Source organism: Lampris incognitus, chromosome 19 (genome assembly GCF_029633865.1).
Source record: "Lampris incognitus isolate fLamInc1 chromosome 19, fLamInc1.hap2, whole genome shotgun sequence".
Classification (NCBI taxonomy): domain Eukaryota; kingdom Metazoa; phylum Chordata; class Actinopteri; order Lampriformes; family Lampridae; genus Lampris; species Lampris incognitus.
In genome coordinates, this window is record NC_079229.1 from 27,677,567 (window position 1) to 27,694,144 (window position 16,578).

General features: G+C 43.9%; 1 protein-coding gene across 3 annotated transcripts in view; it reads left to right on the plus strand.

Annotated features, from left to right (window-relative positions):
- Nucleotides 1–16,578, plus strand: part of LOC130129718 (rho GTPase-activating protein 29-like) — a 47,629-nt gene that overhangs the window by 6,250 nt on the left and 24,801 nt on the right. For all 3 annotated transcript variants that reach the window (XM_056299320.1, XM_056299321.1, XM_056299323.1), the window contains one exon: nucleotides 14,213–14,356. In XM_056299320.1, coding sequence (XP_056155295.1) covers nucleotides 14,213–14,356 — 144 coding nt within the window. The remainder of the gene's footprint in view (nucleotides 1–14,212; nucleotides 14,357–16,578) is intronic.

Genomic DNA, 16,578 nt, shown 5'->3' on the forward strand with positions numbered 1-16,578 from the left:
TGATTAAATTGTCCCAGGACCAACGCAGACATGAAACAACCAGGTTGTTCCTGCCTGCATACTCTGCTTTGCTGCAATAAAATCACAATATGAATCATCTCAACCTCAAGTAGAACAAGAAGTCAAAGAAAACCGATGGATTTTAAGCCATTTTGTTAACTGATGGATCTCATAGTTATGAGGTTGCAACAGTTTTGCTTTTGTAGTTGGCGGCCTGACTGTGCAAAGGTTCAAAAGTAATCAAGAGGACTTTAAACTTACTCTATGGTTGACAGGGAGCCGGTGAAAAGAAGCCGACATGGGGTTAATGTGAGATCTCTGTTTGGTTTTGGTTAAAAGTCGAGCAGCAGCATTTTGTACCAGCTGCAGTCGGAGCAGCAGCGGCTTGACCGAGGCAGGTAGACAAAGCATTGCAGTAGTCCAGGCGTGATGGCATGAAAGTATGAATTCAGACAGGACAGGACGTATCTTAGCAGTATGTCATTTGGAAAGAGCAGGACTGGACAAGTTTTTTAGTTTGCTGTTTGAAGTTAATAGTTGGGTGGAAGATGACACCTACATTTTTACAAGGCGATTTGATGTTTGATACCAGCGGATCACAAGAAAATGCTGTGTATGTGATCATATACATGTAGGGGCACTTCAATCGGCAGATGGCTAGTAATGGAAATGTTGGTTGGGACCTTCTGGTCACTGGATGGTCGCTTTGACCACCAGGCTATCCTGCTGTGTTTAGACTCACTGAAGGACTCTCTGAGACCCTGTGCACAGTGTCATGAGGCAGCTGTGCTCCCTCCAAGATTGTTATTTATATCTCCATACTGATGGTAACCTCACATCCACAAGTCCACAGTGAGTATGTCATCAAGAGTCAAAATGTACAGAAGTCACAGTGTTTCATTTCAAGGAACTTTTCGGTGTCGACAATGTCCAAACTTCAGAACTTGGCAAACATTTTGAATTCTGTAGGTTTTGCTGCTTGGGGCCTGAAATGAAAATCACTTCAACTATGTTTTAAAAGTTCCAATTTGAAAGAATAAAGTTTGTGGACTGATCTAGAGTGGAGTCTTCATTTGGTGCAGCTTAACAACCTTTGGAAAGAATGGGAAGATTCCTAAATTCAAGATTTAGTCTATTTATATTGTCAACGCAAAAGCTTCTGCTACAAATGCACTTCTATATGTAACACACACACACACACACACATACTGGTGAGCAGTGTGTGTTTTTTGTCATCCAGTTTTGAGGGGGATTTTTTGTTTGTCTTTTGGGTTTTTTTTTTTATTTTGTCAGTTGAAAACCTCTTCAGTTTGATCATATTCACAAAAATACGACATGATAACTTGGCAATGTTAAATGTATGAATGATTATTTTTGTAATAGCTGAAGTGTGAGATAATAATTTTGTGTGATTCTCAACAAAAACAGCAGCTTTTATATGAAATGTGTCTGTTGTCCGAATACTAGTAATCTTCTCATAGAATTACAGCGCTCGCTTTGGGGCGGGGGAGGGGGGTGTTGGTGTAAAACCAGAAGGTTTTGTCACATGGCTGTATCATCAGCTCTATCAGTGGTCGGTTGTAGTCATGGCATGCCTGCTGTCAGCTGCGTGTGATGAGCAGACGGCATACGAAACTCCATCCGTCTTGTTTAGGAGACACGGTGACTCATTTATGACTGGATGACTTCATGTTGACGTGTTGATCCGTATGGGATTTGGTAGTCATTATAAATACCGTGTCTATCATTTAAAGATTAACAGGCTGCTACTGAAAATGCCCAACAGGTGTTGTGAAATCCATAATGCTGTGCTGTAATGTGCAAAAATGGCACAATGATACAGTTTCTGGGAGTGTGCCAGATATGTTGAGGGAATCGCCGTTGCTCTCATCCTCTCCAGAGTATGGTCTGTCAGAAAAATGGTTGAGCAAAACTGACAGATTGGGTCATTAGTTTGGGGTTTTTGCTTCGGTGTTACGTACTCTTAAGTGAAGTATGACGTAGAAGCTACGGGGTTTTTACTCTCTTCTTCGTTGGAGGGGGTTGGTTGGTTCCTCGTTGATACCAAAGCTTTGTGGGAAAGTGACTCTGCTGCGGGTCCACTGAGAAAACCTAAAGACTGTTTAGTGATTTGTGGTCTAAATCACCCCTTCTGAAATACCAGCCTAAAATTAGCCCCACTTGGTCTTTTTCACCAGCCACTCCAGACTTTCTCAATGGCTGAAGCCGTTTTCTGTTTAGATGGCCGTTCCCTCTGGGTTCAGGATCAACTGCAAAGCAACGCAAGCTGCTTCTTCTCCCCACAAATCTCCTTATATGGTCGCCTCAAGTATACCCGAATTTAAGGCCATTATAACCCTAGTACATTTTAACTCTAGTGCAGAACAGGTCTCTAGTCTTTATGCAACAAGAAAAAAAGGGGGGGGGGAATCCTGTTCTGGCTGTTAATTTGGATTTTTTTTCTCCAATCTCACAGGAAGCACATGGTTATCCGAATAACTAAGCTGCTTGGGAGGATTTCTTACATTAGCTTAATTGTTACGGGGAGATTTTTGTTTAAAATCTGAGCTTTTGTCTTACCATTGGCTGAAGCCGTGGTTGGTTTGGTTCTCTGGATTACATCCTCACGGGATTGAAGTGTAGGATAAGGCTGACATATGGCAAATGCACGTATCCCCTTTATGTATTGGGGAGGTTGGGGGACATGATATAATAGTTAAACAGAGCTCCATAAGGTGGAACATTTATCTCTGTCTTTGCTGTAAGTGTATGCTGGATGCAGTTGGCTGTTTTCTGGTTGTGCCAGGCTGATTTGTCAACTTTAATAGCCTTACTGTGCTTGAAGATTTGTAAGTTGTTTTCCAAGTTGTAAACGAAGTCTCTCTCTCTCTCTCTCTCTCTCTCTCTCTCTCTCTCTCTCTCTCTCGCCCGCCCGCTGTCTCATGCATGTGTGGGTGTGTCTCTCTGGGAGACTGTCCACCTGTTGGCTGCCTAGTTATTCTTGCAGGGCCTGCCAGAATCTCCCATGCTTGGCCTAATTCATCCCTTAGCAGCAGAGCGATGACTTACAGAGCGTTGGCTTTTATCCAGGGAGAGGAGAGAGGCAGAATGAAAGTAAGGGTCAAAGCCAGAAAGATGTGAACAGAAAGATCTGGGATTTCAATACCTCTTTTGTATTGAGGGGAAGATATAATCTCATTTTTAATTAATGTTCTCGTTTTTTGTTTTTCTGGCCCTGTTTTTATTCATAATAATCTCATTTTTGGAAGTCATTATTTCATGATTTAATGAATGCATTGATTAAATAACAGAGTATGTGTCACCATAACAGGACCAGTGAGGCAAACGATAACATGGATGACAATGGAAGCAGTTGCATAAGAAATTTTTTTTTTTTAAATACTATAAATTACCGTCTACACTTGCCCTTTAGCTTACCTTAGACAATTATTTAACCGGAGACTGACGTAGTGCTCCAGAGTACTGGGATTAACTGAAGATGTTTTCTACATGACGTTTCACCTGGTTTGTGTTTTTAGCCATTACTAATTATACTCCACCCCCGAATCACGACCTCCAGGCTATGGTAAACGTCTCCATCAGTATGTGTTCAGGTATCAAAATGAGTTCCTCTCATCGACACACAGTGTCGAGCTGATTTGCTTCTTGAGTAGGTTGTGCTTTTCTATTGAAACATGAAATTTTTGCACAATGATGTAACTTCTCTCTCTCTCTCTCTCTCTCTCTCTCTCTCTCTCTCTCTCTCTCTCTCTCTCTCTCTCTCTCTCTCTCTCTCTCTCTCTCTCGTGCGCGCACGCTCATCGTACATACACATACAACGTTGTCCTCCTATACTTGTGAGGATCCTCACTGATTACAGTTAATCCCGGGCACATAACCTTAACCATCAGAAGTACATGCTTAACGTTTACTGCACACACTCAGGGCTCCAACCCACCTCTCAAACTCTTGGACCTCTCTTCATTTTGACCAGCGCTTCGACACTCTTGTACCAGAGGTTTGGATTGCCCTCTTCAACATAAATACCAAATCTAAAACTGGTTAGAGAAATAGGGGTGTAGAGGAGACAACTAGAAAGAGTACCCACGTGGCCCTCATTTAATACGTTTTTGTCAGTGCCCGCTTTTGAGCTTCCATTTTTATTTTCCTGATCAATTTTGCTTTAGCTGTCACACACGAGGACACCAACACCACCTTCCAAAAACAGGCAACCCTATGTAGCGCTGTTCACGAAGTCCTGAAATATATGAACAGGAAAACGCTAGTGTTTTCTCACTTTGAGTTAACTGCCCACAAGTAAAAGTACATTGAGTAACAAAAGATTAATAAGATTATGGAGAGTACATCAACGTTGAAATATTTTTTCACCTGAGAAACTGACTTTTTCAGGATTAACATGTCCCACAGCAATTTTTTTTAAAAAAATGTCTCTTTTCTTTTCTGAAATCGATATCAACAGCAAAGTGTAATATCCCAGAGATAAACTTAAAGCAACGTTAGCCTGTGACTATGAAGTAGCTGAGTTGTTTGACTGGAAATGTGTTATAAGTTTGCTTATGAAGCACACTTGAAAATAACCAAATTTAACCCATGCACAATTAGAAAAAAATAATACCAACAGCTATGTACAATAATGAGAATGAATTCAAGACAGATGGGCCTGAAGGCAGGCAGGGTGGGACCTCCAAAACTCAAGAATGAAAGAACTCCCACCAACCAGGTTGGATTAAGGCTTTGCAACCAAGATGCCATATTTATCCTGCGAATAATCTTAAAAAATGCCCTGAATCTGGAACCCCTGGCCCTGCATCGGATTACAGTTGTCTACAATTAGGTAAGACGGCATTAATTTGATACCATGTACTCTACCAACATGTGTAATGAGGAGTGTTAATCTATTAATACATCTCTTCAGTTTACGTACGCCAGTGATAAAGGGGTGAATTCTGATTGTTTTTGAATGGCTTAGAGATTTTTTCTTTTTTTACTATTTTCTTTCCAAGTTTTGCTATAAGTGTTTGTCTACGCTCTGGCTAATTGGCCTTGTTTTGCTACCAGAGCCTTAACCCTCGAGGCACGCTCGCCTGTGAGCGGAGCAGCCCCATGCTGGGAACTGTTCATAACTTGTTGAAGACTCTTGGAGTTGACAGGGACGGACGGGTATGATAGCCATCCACTGTCTGTGATGGTCATTTATGCTGAGGCCCTTAGATGGAGTGCTTGGGGAAAAGAAAGAGGACCTTGTTTGATGTGGAGGTAAATGGACTTGAGTGTTAAGCGTGGTTAGGACCACAAGGCATCTTTCTCTGCTGGGACTTAGAAGTGGTCCCTTCTGGGAAATGGGCCGAGGGCCCACGTTAAACAATGTTTTCTTTAGGCTAATGGCTCATATTTTTTCCCCTATTAATGTTCCTATTGTTGTCATATTTGGAGCAGGAGCATCAACCTTTCCATTTTACGTAACTCTTTAAATTCTCCAGAGCTATATTGGCGTTAGACTAACAAGTTGTTTAGCTCCTATGGGAGTGAGTAATATGCAAATCTACATCCTCGTCAGACAATAAACCCTAAAGACTTTCAGACCTACTGTCTCTACTAGTTCATGGTCCACTCATTCCCTGTTCTTTGACAAACGATTCTTTAAAAGCAGCCAGAGCCCTTGTTTTTCAAGGGCAACTCTTGTCCTTTATTTCTTAATTCAAGAACCTTTCGAGACGCTAATTAGATTTTAACATAATACGGTTAATCCCCATTGAAGCAATTTTGATTTTATACACAAACAGTGAAACTCCTGAACATCTCAGCTTTTGTTCTTTCTTTCTATTTTTTGTTATTTTTACTCAGATTTGGCCCTATCACTCTTACCTGACTGTGAACAACCAAAATGCTTGACGGTTAATAAACAAATCATGTTTTGGAGACCTAAGAAGCATCCCACTGCAAAAACTCCATTTACCCTGGATTAGAACAGTAGTGAAGTTAAACAATGTCTCCTTGTCCTCAATGTTCGCCAGCCCCCCCGCTATTCTGGCGCTGACAGGTGTGCTGATGAGAGTTGTTCAGTTAGCTATTCTCAGATGTATTAAGATGTATCTCGCAGCTCCCTGTTCTGCTGGACTTTTCTTTATCCCAGCACTAAACAGTGTGGCGAGCCACTGCAGTCTCTCCAAGCTAATGCCTCACTAATTTAGCTGCCAGCGACAGGCTGCAGTTTGGAGGGGATTGGCTCTTAAATAAAGCATAGCTGGAATGCCAGCCTTCAAAGTTTAGCCTCAAGAGGAGGGGGTATATATCCAGAGTAAAAGCTTGCCTTGATGGACAGCTCCAAGAAGAAAAGAAAAGGGGGAAAAATAGAAAATTCTTGACTCCACACTAGGAATCTCATTGATATGCTAAGGACTAAAGAGAGAAATATCCAACAATAAACAGGGTTGTTGACTAGAGAAAGATTGGGGGGTGGTTTATGAGCTTACCCCTGGCATGACTGTGTTCAAGCTCTTGACTTTTAATTTGATGCCACTGAGTAGCATTTTCTCGCCGGACTTGCAATTTTAAGTACTATTTTCATTCAGCATATCACAAAGTCTTCCCCGTGTTTACCCCACTCAGTAATAAGAATACCTCAAAATGTGAATGACTTCAGATACCCAGCTCTGATTGAGGATCTATTTCATTTATATAATTTGGTTATTTTGTGTTACCAGCAAAAACAGGCTTGTTTGATACAGCATACTACAGAGCGGGAACATCGAAGCCCCCACCACAGCGGAAGGTGCTCTATGTAAAGCCTGGGGCTCTCTTTAAACGCTGGCTCTTTGTATATGCAGCCATGGGAAAGAGCGCATGAAAGGTGGAACAGCAGGGAATGCCCTGGCATGAGCATACAAGTCTGAGAAGGCAAAGGTCCCCTGCCTTTTACCAGCTGCATGTAATCTCCTAATCCTTGGAGTGGACTGCCGGTGGTCTGTGAACAGAGGTGAACCAGGGCCACAGGAAGTGTGGAAAGGGAGGGGGGATCTTTCGGATGTATGGGCCACCCATCAGAATGGTCCTGCCCCTACAGACAGCTATATGTTAAAGGTTAAGTGGATCCATTTTGCAGCACCCACCCCACCCCACCCCCCGGTTGGAGAAATCAGTGGGTCTTTGAATTGAAATGATTTTGGTCACTTAAACTATGTGAATATCCTGTGAACTATGTGTTTTAGGGTGAAATGTCACATTCCTTAGCCAGTGTTTCCCAACCTGATCCTGAATAACCTCGTGTCCTGCAGATTTTCTTCTGAGCTCTCAATAGGTTGGCCTGATTGTAGTCACTCACCCAATCATATAGCACTTAACTATGCCAGGTGTGCCAAATCTGACATAATTAAGTACTGATTGGTTGAATAAGCATGAGTAGACCTTAACCTATGCAGGGAAAATCTGCCGGAGATGGAGTACTTGAGGACTGGGTTGGGAAATACTGCCCTGAACAATTAACCAAGAATTCCTTTGAACAAAATAGAGGTTAATGAGTGATGCGGTGATTGATTATCGGACCCACATTTGGTTAATTTTCCCTTGACAAAGTGAGGGGAGTCTCAAAGGAGCCCCTTGAGACTTGACCTCACTTTGATGAATGCACCTCTTCTTTTAAACAACTGCCACACCAAAGTCCTCGTTGGTTATTCAGGGAGAGAGTAAATGGAATGTCCAGCTGTGGTCTGCTTCAATAGGACACATTGAGGGGTTTTGATTGACATTAGTCATGGCTACCCTGTCCAACACCCTACCAGGCCTCCTTCACCATGGGCTCCTTTCATTTGATCTGATCTCTGCAGACCCAGTTGTGACATGTTTAGTGATTTCACACTTGCTTTGTGGCAATAAGCACCCCTCCGTTCTCTCAAATGTTTTGAAGCATAAATAATACATTGCTCCCATGATTTTCAATGCATGACTGAGCATAGCTAGGGTCACAGTGAAAGGAATGTTGCCAAGTCATATTGTATCAGTCCCCAGTGGATGTTACGTGCTATAGGGGAATCATGCTGTTGATGCTAAGCCTTGAGTGAGATTAACTTAGATTTTATGAGAAAAGAATTGATAGTTTATTTTCAGGTGTAACAACACCTTTGGATATGGAAGAATGTTTCCTTATTGATATGTTTGGCCTTGTATTACTGACAAGTATGTAGATTCACATCCATTTCACCACCACTTTCAGGCACATGAGCAGCCCTGCTTGACTCAGAGGACAGCTGCCTTCCACACTGGTGGGGTGTCTGAATGTTTTGGTATTGAGGTGTCATCTCGATGGTGAATGATCTGACAATGTTTTCATTATGGATCCCCTTCCAGCCCCTCCCCTGCATTGCCCATCCCCATCCCTCCCCAAACTATCCCTGCTCCCTAAAAAGAGGTTGGAATGTCGGGTTTCCATGACGCTAATGAAGTAAAAACCTGGCAATGTGGGGCTAGCAGCCTCCGGCACCCGAACCGCGGCCTCCTTCTCATCAGGATCAGAGCCTGATCCCCCTGCAGCCTTTATTTGCCAGTGCTTTTTATTCTCTGGAATGTCTCTCTCACATTTTCTCTCATAACCCCTAGTAAAGCTTGCATGTGTGGTGCAGGGGGTAAATTTGGGACCAAACCCGAGGGAACTGCCACCACTGATGCCACATGACCTCAGCTCCTTCATCTCTCATACCCACCACCGCTTTTGCCCTATCACTCTTCTCCTCCCCCCACTGCACATGTACTCCAAGCCCTCTTCTCTCCTGTGAAATGTGAAAAGCTAGGGTTGTGATTTATTGTTCCATAAATGCCTCATGTGACTGGCCAATGAGGCGACCAGTCCCACTATTTGCTAGTGGCCCCAGGGACAATGGTGAGGTCTCCACACTCAAACAAGCTCGCACTGGACACCCTGTGGTCTTTAGAGTTAAAACGCAAGGATTCTTCCAGGCAGCCTATTTGTCTTTCACTGATCTTTACATGGGTAAAAACTAATATTTGCATGTAAAAAAAAAAAAAATCTCCCTCCCCCAACTTCCCTAAAATTTCCCTTTAAAAGTTTAGCTGTAAAATTTGCAAACCTCGCCAAAGCCATATTCATTTGTGAGAGCCATGTAATGCAGGCTCTCCCTGGTGAGAAAGAGTCCTCTCCCTATTGTGTCCCCCTCAAATTGGCTGTTGTGAGGTTAAATCATCAGTCTCTGTACATTATCCCGTGTCCTGCTGGGCTGGTGGATGCAAGCAGAATGTCTTGCTAATTAGCCTGCATTTAGGATGGCCCAATAGGCACACAACAGCCATTGTAGATTGAAGCCCATGGAGGTTTTAGAAAGGAACGGCCTCTATCTTGTTGGTATTCAGGTTTAGGCCGGCCCCTAATAAACCACAAGATGCTCCTGGGATTCGGGATAGTGTTACTCTCCCGCATTTAGCACCATTGTGTGGGTTTTGTCACTCAGAGGATAAATGTCCATAAATGGAATCTAAAATGACGTGAACCTATTAAGGGCTTAAGGTTTGAGATGGCTCATTCTAAATGTCGACCCACAATCCAGACTTTGTGGGTTGAGCTCGCCCATATCAGGTCATAAAGCCTTTTGAAGCAGCAGACCCTACAGAAGGTAGTCAAGTTGATTAAGATCAGAATGGAAAAATGAGCTAACGTATGATTGGGATGCCATCCTGCAGGGAAGTATTTATTTAGACAGACACATGAGTTTATACCATCATGCATTTAATAAACTCGTTTTTCTTGCCTCCCATCATCATAATTACCTGTTTGTTTGTTTTTTGTTTTTTTTGATGAATTAATTGAGACTCACAGAGGAAGTCTTTTTGTTGCATGCCCATATGCAGGGAATCAAAGTATTAGGTCCCAGTAGTATGAACTGGAGAGCCAAAAGCACACCACTGGCTGTTTTCCAGCCTAGCTGGAAGTGAAGGGCTAAAACAAAAGGACAAGAGGCTTCCGTCATTACAACCCACCAGCTTTTGGACACTGGAAGGCGCTGTGTGTGACATGTGATGAAGATGGATTAAGATGGTTGCTATTGAAGAGTATAGGACTCAATAGGTCCCATGAAAAGGGTGTTGGCAGGCTCAATTTGTGATGTCGGCTGTTTGTGCAAAGGGCTTTGTTTACCAAGCTGCAAAATTTCTCGTGTTGTTTTGTTATTTTTAATTGACATTTTCTATTCTTTTAATCTTTGGAAGAGCTTACTGTTTAGCGACCCACTGACCAGTTGAAAGTGTGTTTTATAAATCCAAAATTATTGCACTTTTTGGGGGATTGCATTTGTTCTTAAGTAATCCAGTAAGTGACCTAGAATTATTGAAACTAGGTAATTTGCTATGTGGTACTTCGTTGTTCTGAATCTGCAAGGTTATTTATACATGATGCCGTCTGGATTGTTGAGCCTATCAAATCTTATTGGGTTATATTGAGGTAGCGGCCAAAAACTCGGCCAGACCAAGTGCGTTAATCTCGCATACCAGGAAACGCCTACGTTTTGAATCTTATAAATGAAGACGTCTGTCTTGTCTGTCCCCAGACGGCGCATGTTCTATATTGGGGCGCTTGTTCTGTTTGACAGCTGACAGCGTGTGTCCTCAGAGCTGCTCTCTGGGTTGTTTGGCGGTTTGTGATGTTATGACCTGTCGGTCAGTGTGAAGCGGTCAGCCGCTGGTCAGCTGGCTGGATTTCCTGGTCTGGCCGCAGGCTGGCATTGTCATGACGGCCACACACACCCAGTAACATTAGTCCCACCGCCGGCGCTTTTTGTCCTGCTCCAAAAAAGAATGCAAATGAATAAAAGAAAGACTGGGAGACGGCTAAAGTCTCCCTGATCCCTCTTTCCATACGATGGGTAATCCAGGGGTGACTGTCAGCATAAATGTGGCTTTAACTGCCTGCGCCCATTTTTTGTATTTGTGTGTGTGTGTGTGTGTGTGTGTGGAAAAGACTGGGGAAAAGGGAGAGAGATTTGGTGTCTGTGTATATGGGTGAGTATTTCATCGCGTGTGTGTGTGTGTGTGTGTGTGTGTGTGTGTGTGTGTGTGTTTGTGTGTGTGTGTGTGTACCTTTGTAAACCCCTGCACTGGTGTCCTTTTATCCTGCTCTGTATCAGCAGACCCTGGGAAAGCAAATCGTAATGAACTGTGTCAGAGGTGTGTCACACCTGCTGTTCCAGGGTCAATAAAATTTTCTAGGAAGTAGTAAAAAAAAACAACACCCCAATACCTAAGGTCACCTCACTTACTCATTCACACTTCTCAGTTCCGCTGCCCTCGCAAGACTTCTTCCCTCCTTGACTACGCCAGGGTCGTGTTAGCAAGGGGAGGTGATGTGAAAACAGCTCTGTAGTGACTCAGTGTTCGCCGTGGTCACGTCCAGCACGTAGCAAAAACACAACCATGAGATCCCGCGCTCTCTCTGGATAGCTGACTAGATAACCGCTAATTACCGAATGATCACTCCAGGTCGTGTTGTTATTCATTGGGTTGTTTTGTTGGTCCAGTTTGACGGCTAGTCGTAAATTCGGTAAAGGCGAAGAAATACGGGCCGTCGTCTCTGTTTTTATGGCCCGTGGCCCCAGGCAGACGATTGGCTTCTGCGGTGTTGACCGGGACCTCCATATGAATGGATGGCTGTGGCAATTTAACATGGCTGTCATGGTATCCCTAAAAACCAACAGAGAACTTTTCCTAGCTGACATAGCCTACCTGAATGTGGCCCAGGACTACGTGGAAATGTTATGACTTCCACCACAAATGCCGCAGAAAAACCAATCTTTTATGGAAGCAATACCTCACACCCAGACTACCATATATTCCTCTGTGAGACAGGACAGCTTCTTTTGGAGATTCAATTCTTTACAGGCTAGCAAGGTAAAATATAGAGAGTGTGTTTTTAGCAACATCTTTTAATTTTTCTTTTCTTTTCTTTTTTTTTTTAAAGTGACACGAATCTGATGTCAGTTCAAACATATGTTCATCCTGACAGGGCTTGAAATTAATCAATCCAAAATATATATAGCTTTCTTTTTCTTTTTTTTTTACGAAAGCAGTGCAGTGTGCTTTCTGTTATGTGAAAAAGCACAGGTATAAAGTGGATGTAGGGCATCCGGGTAGTGTAGCGGTCTATTCTGTTGCCTACCAACATGGGGATCGCCAGTTCGAATCCCCATGTTACCTCCAGCTTGGTCGGGCGTCCCTACAGACACAATCGGTCGTGTCTGCAGGTGGGAAGCCGGATGTTGGTATGTGTCCTGGTTGCTGCACTAGCGCCTCCTCTGGTCGGAATAGCGTGATCCGCCCACGTGCTATGTCCCCCTGGTGAAACTCCTCACTGTCAGGTGAAAAGAAGCGGCTGGCGACTCCACATGTATCGGAGGAGGCATGTGGTAGTCTGCAGCCCTCTCTGGATTGGCAGAGGGGTTGGAGCAGTGACCAGGAAAGCTCAGTAGAGTGGGGTAACTCGCCAAGTACAATTGGGGAGAAAAGGGGGAGGGGGTGTAATGATAAAAGGCGTTCCACAGGGTTCGGTTCTGGGTCCTCTCCTTTTCTCCCTGTACATGACATCCCTGGGTTCTGTTATTCGCTCGCATGACTTCTCTCTCTTACCATTTTTATGCTGATGACACCCAGCTGATCTTGCCCTTTCCTCCCTCTGACACACAAGTAGAGACACGCATTGCTGCGTGCTTGACTGACATCTCGGAGTGGATGGCGACACACCACCTGAAGCTCAATCTGGACAAGACAGAGCTGATGTTCCTCGCGGGGAGAGGTTGCCCGCACCGAGACCTGGCTATCACCATTGACAACACCGTGGTAACGCCAGCTTGGACTGTGAGGAATCTGGGTGTGATCCTGGACGACCAATTGTCGTTTGCTGCAAACGTTGCATCGGTTGCTCGCTCCTGCAGATTTCTCCTCTATAACATCAGGAGGATTCGCCCATTCCTCACCAACAAGACGGCACAGGTGCTCATCCAGGCTCTGGTCATCTCCCGGCTGGACTACAGCAACTCCCTCCTTGCTGGAGCCCCGGTGTCGGCCATCAGACCTCTGGAGCTTGTTCAGAAAGCTGCAGCTTGTCTGGTGTTCAACCGCCCTAAGTTCTCCCACACAACTCCCCTTCTCATGTCCCTACACTGGCTCCCAGTATAAGACTCTGGTGCTAGCCTACAGGGCAGTGAAAGGAACAGCTCCTTCCAATCTCCAGGCCATGGTCAAGCCCTACACCCCCGCTCAACCGCTTCGCTCTGCTGCCTCGGGACGCCTGGTTGCCCCGTCGCTCAGAGGCCCTTGCTGCCGATCGACCCGGTCACGGCTCTTTTCTGTCCTGGCCCAACAGTGGTGGAATGAACTCGCCACTGATGTCAGGACAGTGGAGTCGCTGCCCATCTTTCGGTGCAGGTTGAAAACTCACCTCTTTAAGAACTACTACCCTGTTACTTGTTCTTAGCACTTATTGTATTCACTCATTTAAAAAAAACCTCTTTCTTGCACTTTTACTTTAGCACTGGTTTTGCGCTTAGATGCTTGTTTAGATGCACTTATGACCTCTGATGACTAGTAGTTCTCCTAATTTCCTAAGTTAAATGCACTTATTGTAAGTCGCTTTGGATAAAAGCGTCGGCTAAATGACTGTAATGTAATGTAATGTAATAAAAGAAGAAAACCAACCAACTCAGCAGGCCCAGTGCTGGTGACAGATAAAACGAAAATATGTCATGTGATGAAGAGAAAATATAAGTACAAGGGTTAAGAATAAATAAAAATGTTAAACCTAGCAAAGAAAATAAAAGAACAAGGAAATGCTCTGACCTGAGAGAACCTGCAATTGATCAACAGTAGATGAACAACAGTTGATGTCTTCTGACCGCACCCGGCCTTTTCACCAGCAATTTTTTACACACTGGTCAATTGAGGTGTGTACCTTTTGGGGTTTACATCGAATATGGGTCAGTCTCCCCAAATGGGCCATAAGTCGGTGATTTTGCACAGTACACACAGTAAATTACACTCTAACTTAGCAATGAGGCAATCTCGCTTGTTTTGTAGACATTCGAATAGAAGTCTAGAAGTCATGAAAACTCTACCGGATGTAAAATTGAAAAGTCCATTGTAAATCCATCTGTTTGCATAATTTTTGCCTCCATGATTCCTCTTCTCTGCATCCTTTCAGAGCATCAGGACTGCCTCCATCAAGCGGTCCATGAGCGCCTTGGTGAGCTCCTGCGCGTCCTGAAGGCCGTTATCAGCAAACACCAGAGCCTCAACTCGGTGGACATACTCAGTGCTGCAGGAACCGTCATCGCAAGGGTCAAAGGTTAGCCCTGATGAGAGGTCCTCCCTCATACTTGCATGTACACACACACACACACACACTATCACAGCATCTCTGAACTTCTTACCACCTCCTCCTCCAGTCATCTGGCATCTGTTTTCTGTCTTTCCTTATCTACCCCCTACCCCTTCCCTGACACCCTCTCTCCTGCTCTCTAACGCAGATATTCTGTTTCTCTCACACTCTTCTTAAGGCATAAAAAGGCCACAGCTGAAAGAGCTTCCTGTTTTGTTTTTTTGTTTTTTGGGGGGGGGGGGGTTTGCTGCATTTTTTCCCTGAACAGTTCCTCTCAAGTCTTCAAGGCAAACTAACATTTAAAAAAAACAACACTGGTTCTTAGAATGCAGTAGTGAGCATCCAAAACCCTTTAAAAAGCATGTGAATACAATATTAATTTGAAGTTGGACATCTCCATGTGGCTGTGAAATCTTTGTGCTTTTGAGTTTTGTCTCACAGTTCAGAGCGAACTCAAAGTGAAGAGTCCCATTTACCCTCCCATCTATTCTGTCTCTCTCTCTCTCTCTGTCTCTCCCTCTCTCTTTGAGATTATGATCTGGCATGCAGGTCAATTCCCAACTTGGCCGCCGCACAACAATCCCCTGAGTATACCTCGTCTCGATTTGCAAGGGCCCCGCTTTAGCTGCATATTTTTTGCAAAGCTTTGACTTAATAAAAAAACAGTGACACGGTGAACTGAACAAAGGCTGAGGTGTTTTTGTGTACGTGTGCGTGCATACATAAAACAGCATATACGCGTCAGTATTTTATGATCCTTTTAAGTATTTGGAATATGTTCACACATACCTGGGTGTGTGCATGCACATGGGTGCTTGTACAATTATGATGCCCATACAAGTTCTATCACTAGCACGCAAGAGTGTATGCTACCTGGCTACATTAGAATCAAACACTTCTTATTCTGATGCACAGTGACAAGAGACTTAGTTTGACCTTTTCTGAGAAAGACTATGGTGGATTGTGTAGCAGTTCTCTGATAGAAGGTTTTTTTTGTGTGTGTGTGTCTTGATGCTTCTGGGTGGATCAACTGGCAGATGAGAGTTTAAGCCTTCATGCAAAGTCTTCATGAACCATATTTAATGCAGAAAATTAATGCTGTTGAGATGGATAGCCAGTAGTTCATAGATTTAGAATGCATTTGTCCTCCTGAAATGAGATTAGCACCTCTGTTTTGTGGGAGATTTTAGTGTGATTCCCTTTCTGCCACTAGGTGGCTGGCATAGCTCACCTCCTGATTGCTCGTATGATGACAGAGTCAGATCACCCAGGTGAAAGACATCCTTGACTGTCAAAACTCAGTCCACACACACACACACACACATACACACACACACACACACACACACACTGCAATACACATACACAGCCTCATAGACACACAGGTTTTCACAGCTTAACAGGAGAGTAAAATAATCCAAGCAGGTAGAGACAATGCAGAGAATGCTTCTTGGCACCATGAGCTGAATATAAAGCTCTCTTGTCTCTCTGTCTTGTCTGTCTGTCTGTCTTGCTGTGTGTGTGTGTGTCTCTCTCTCTGTCTGTATGTCTATCTCTGTCTCGCTGTCTCTGTCTGTCTGTCTGTCTGTCTGTCTGTCTGTCTGTCTGTCTGTCTGTCTGTCTGTCTGTCTGTCTGTCTGTCTCTCTCTCTCTCTCTCTCTCTCTCTCTCTCTCTCTCTCTCTCTCTCTCTCTCTCTCTCTCTCTCTCTCTCTCTCTCTCTCTCGCCTGCCGTCTCATGCATGTGTGGGTGTGTCTCTCTGGGAGACTGTCCACCTGTTGGCTGCCTAGTTATTCTTGCAGGGCCCGCCAGAATCTCCTATGCTTGGCCTAATCCATCCCATAGCAGCAGAGCGATGACTTACAGAGCGCTGGCTTTTATCCAGGGAGTGGAGAGAGGCAGAATGAGAGTAAGGGTCAACGCCAGAAAGATCCGGGATTTCAATACCCCTTTTGTATTTAGGAGAAGATATAATCTTTTTTTTCATGTTCTTTTTTTTATTTTTTGTTTTTCTGGCCATGTTTTTCTTCATAATGATCTCATTTTTGGAAGTCATTATTTCATGATTTAATGAATGCATTGATTAAGTAACGGAGTACGTGTCACCATAAACAGGACCAGTGAGGCAAACAATAACATGGATAACAATGGAAGCAGTTGCATAAAAACTCATTTAAAAAGTATTATAAA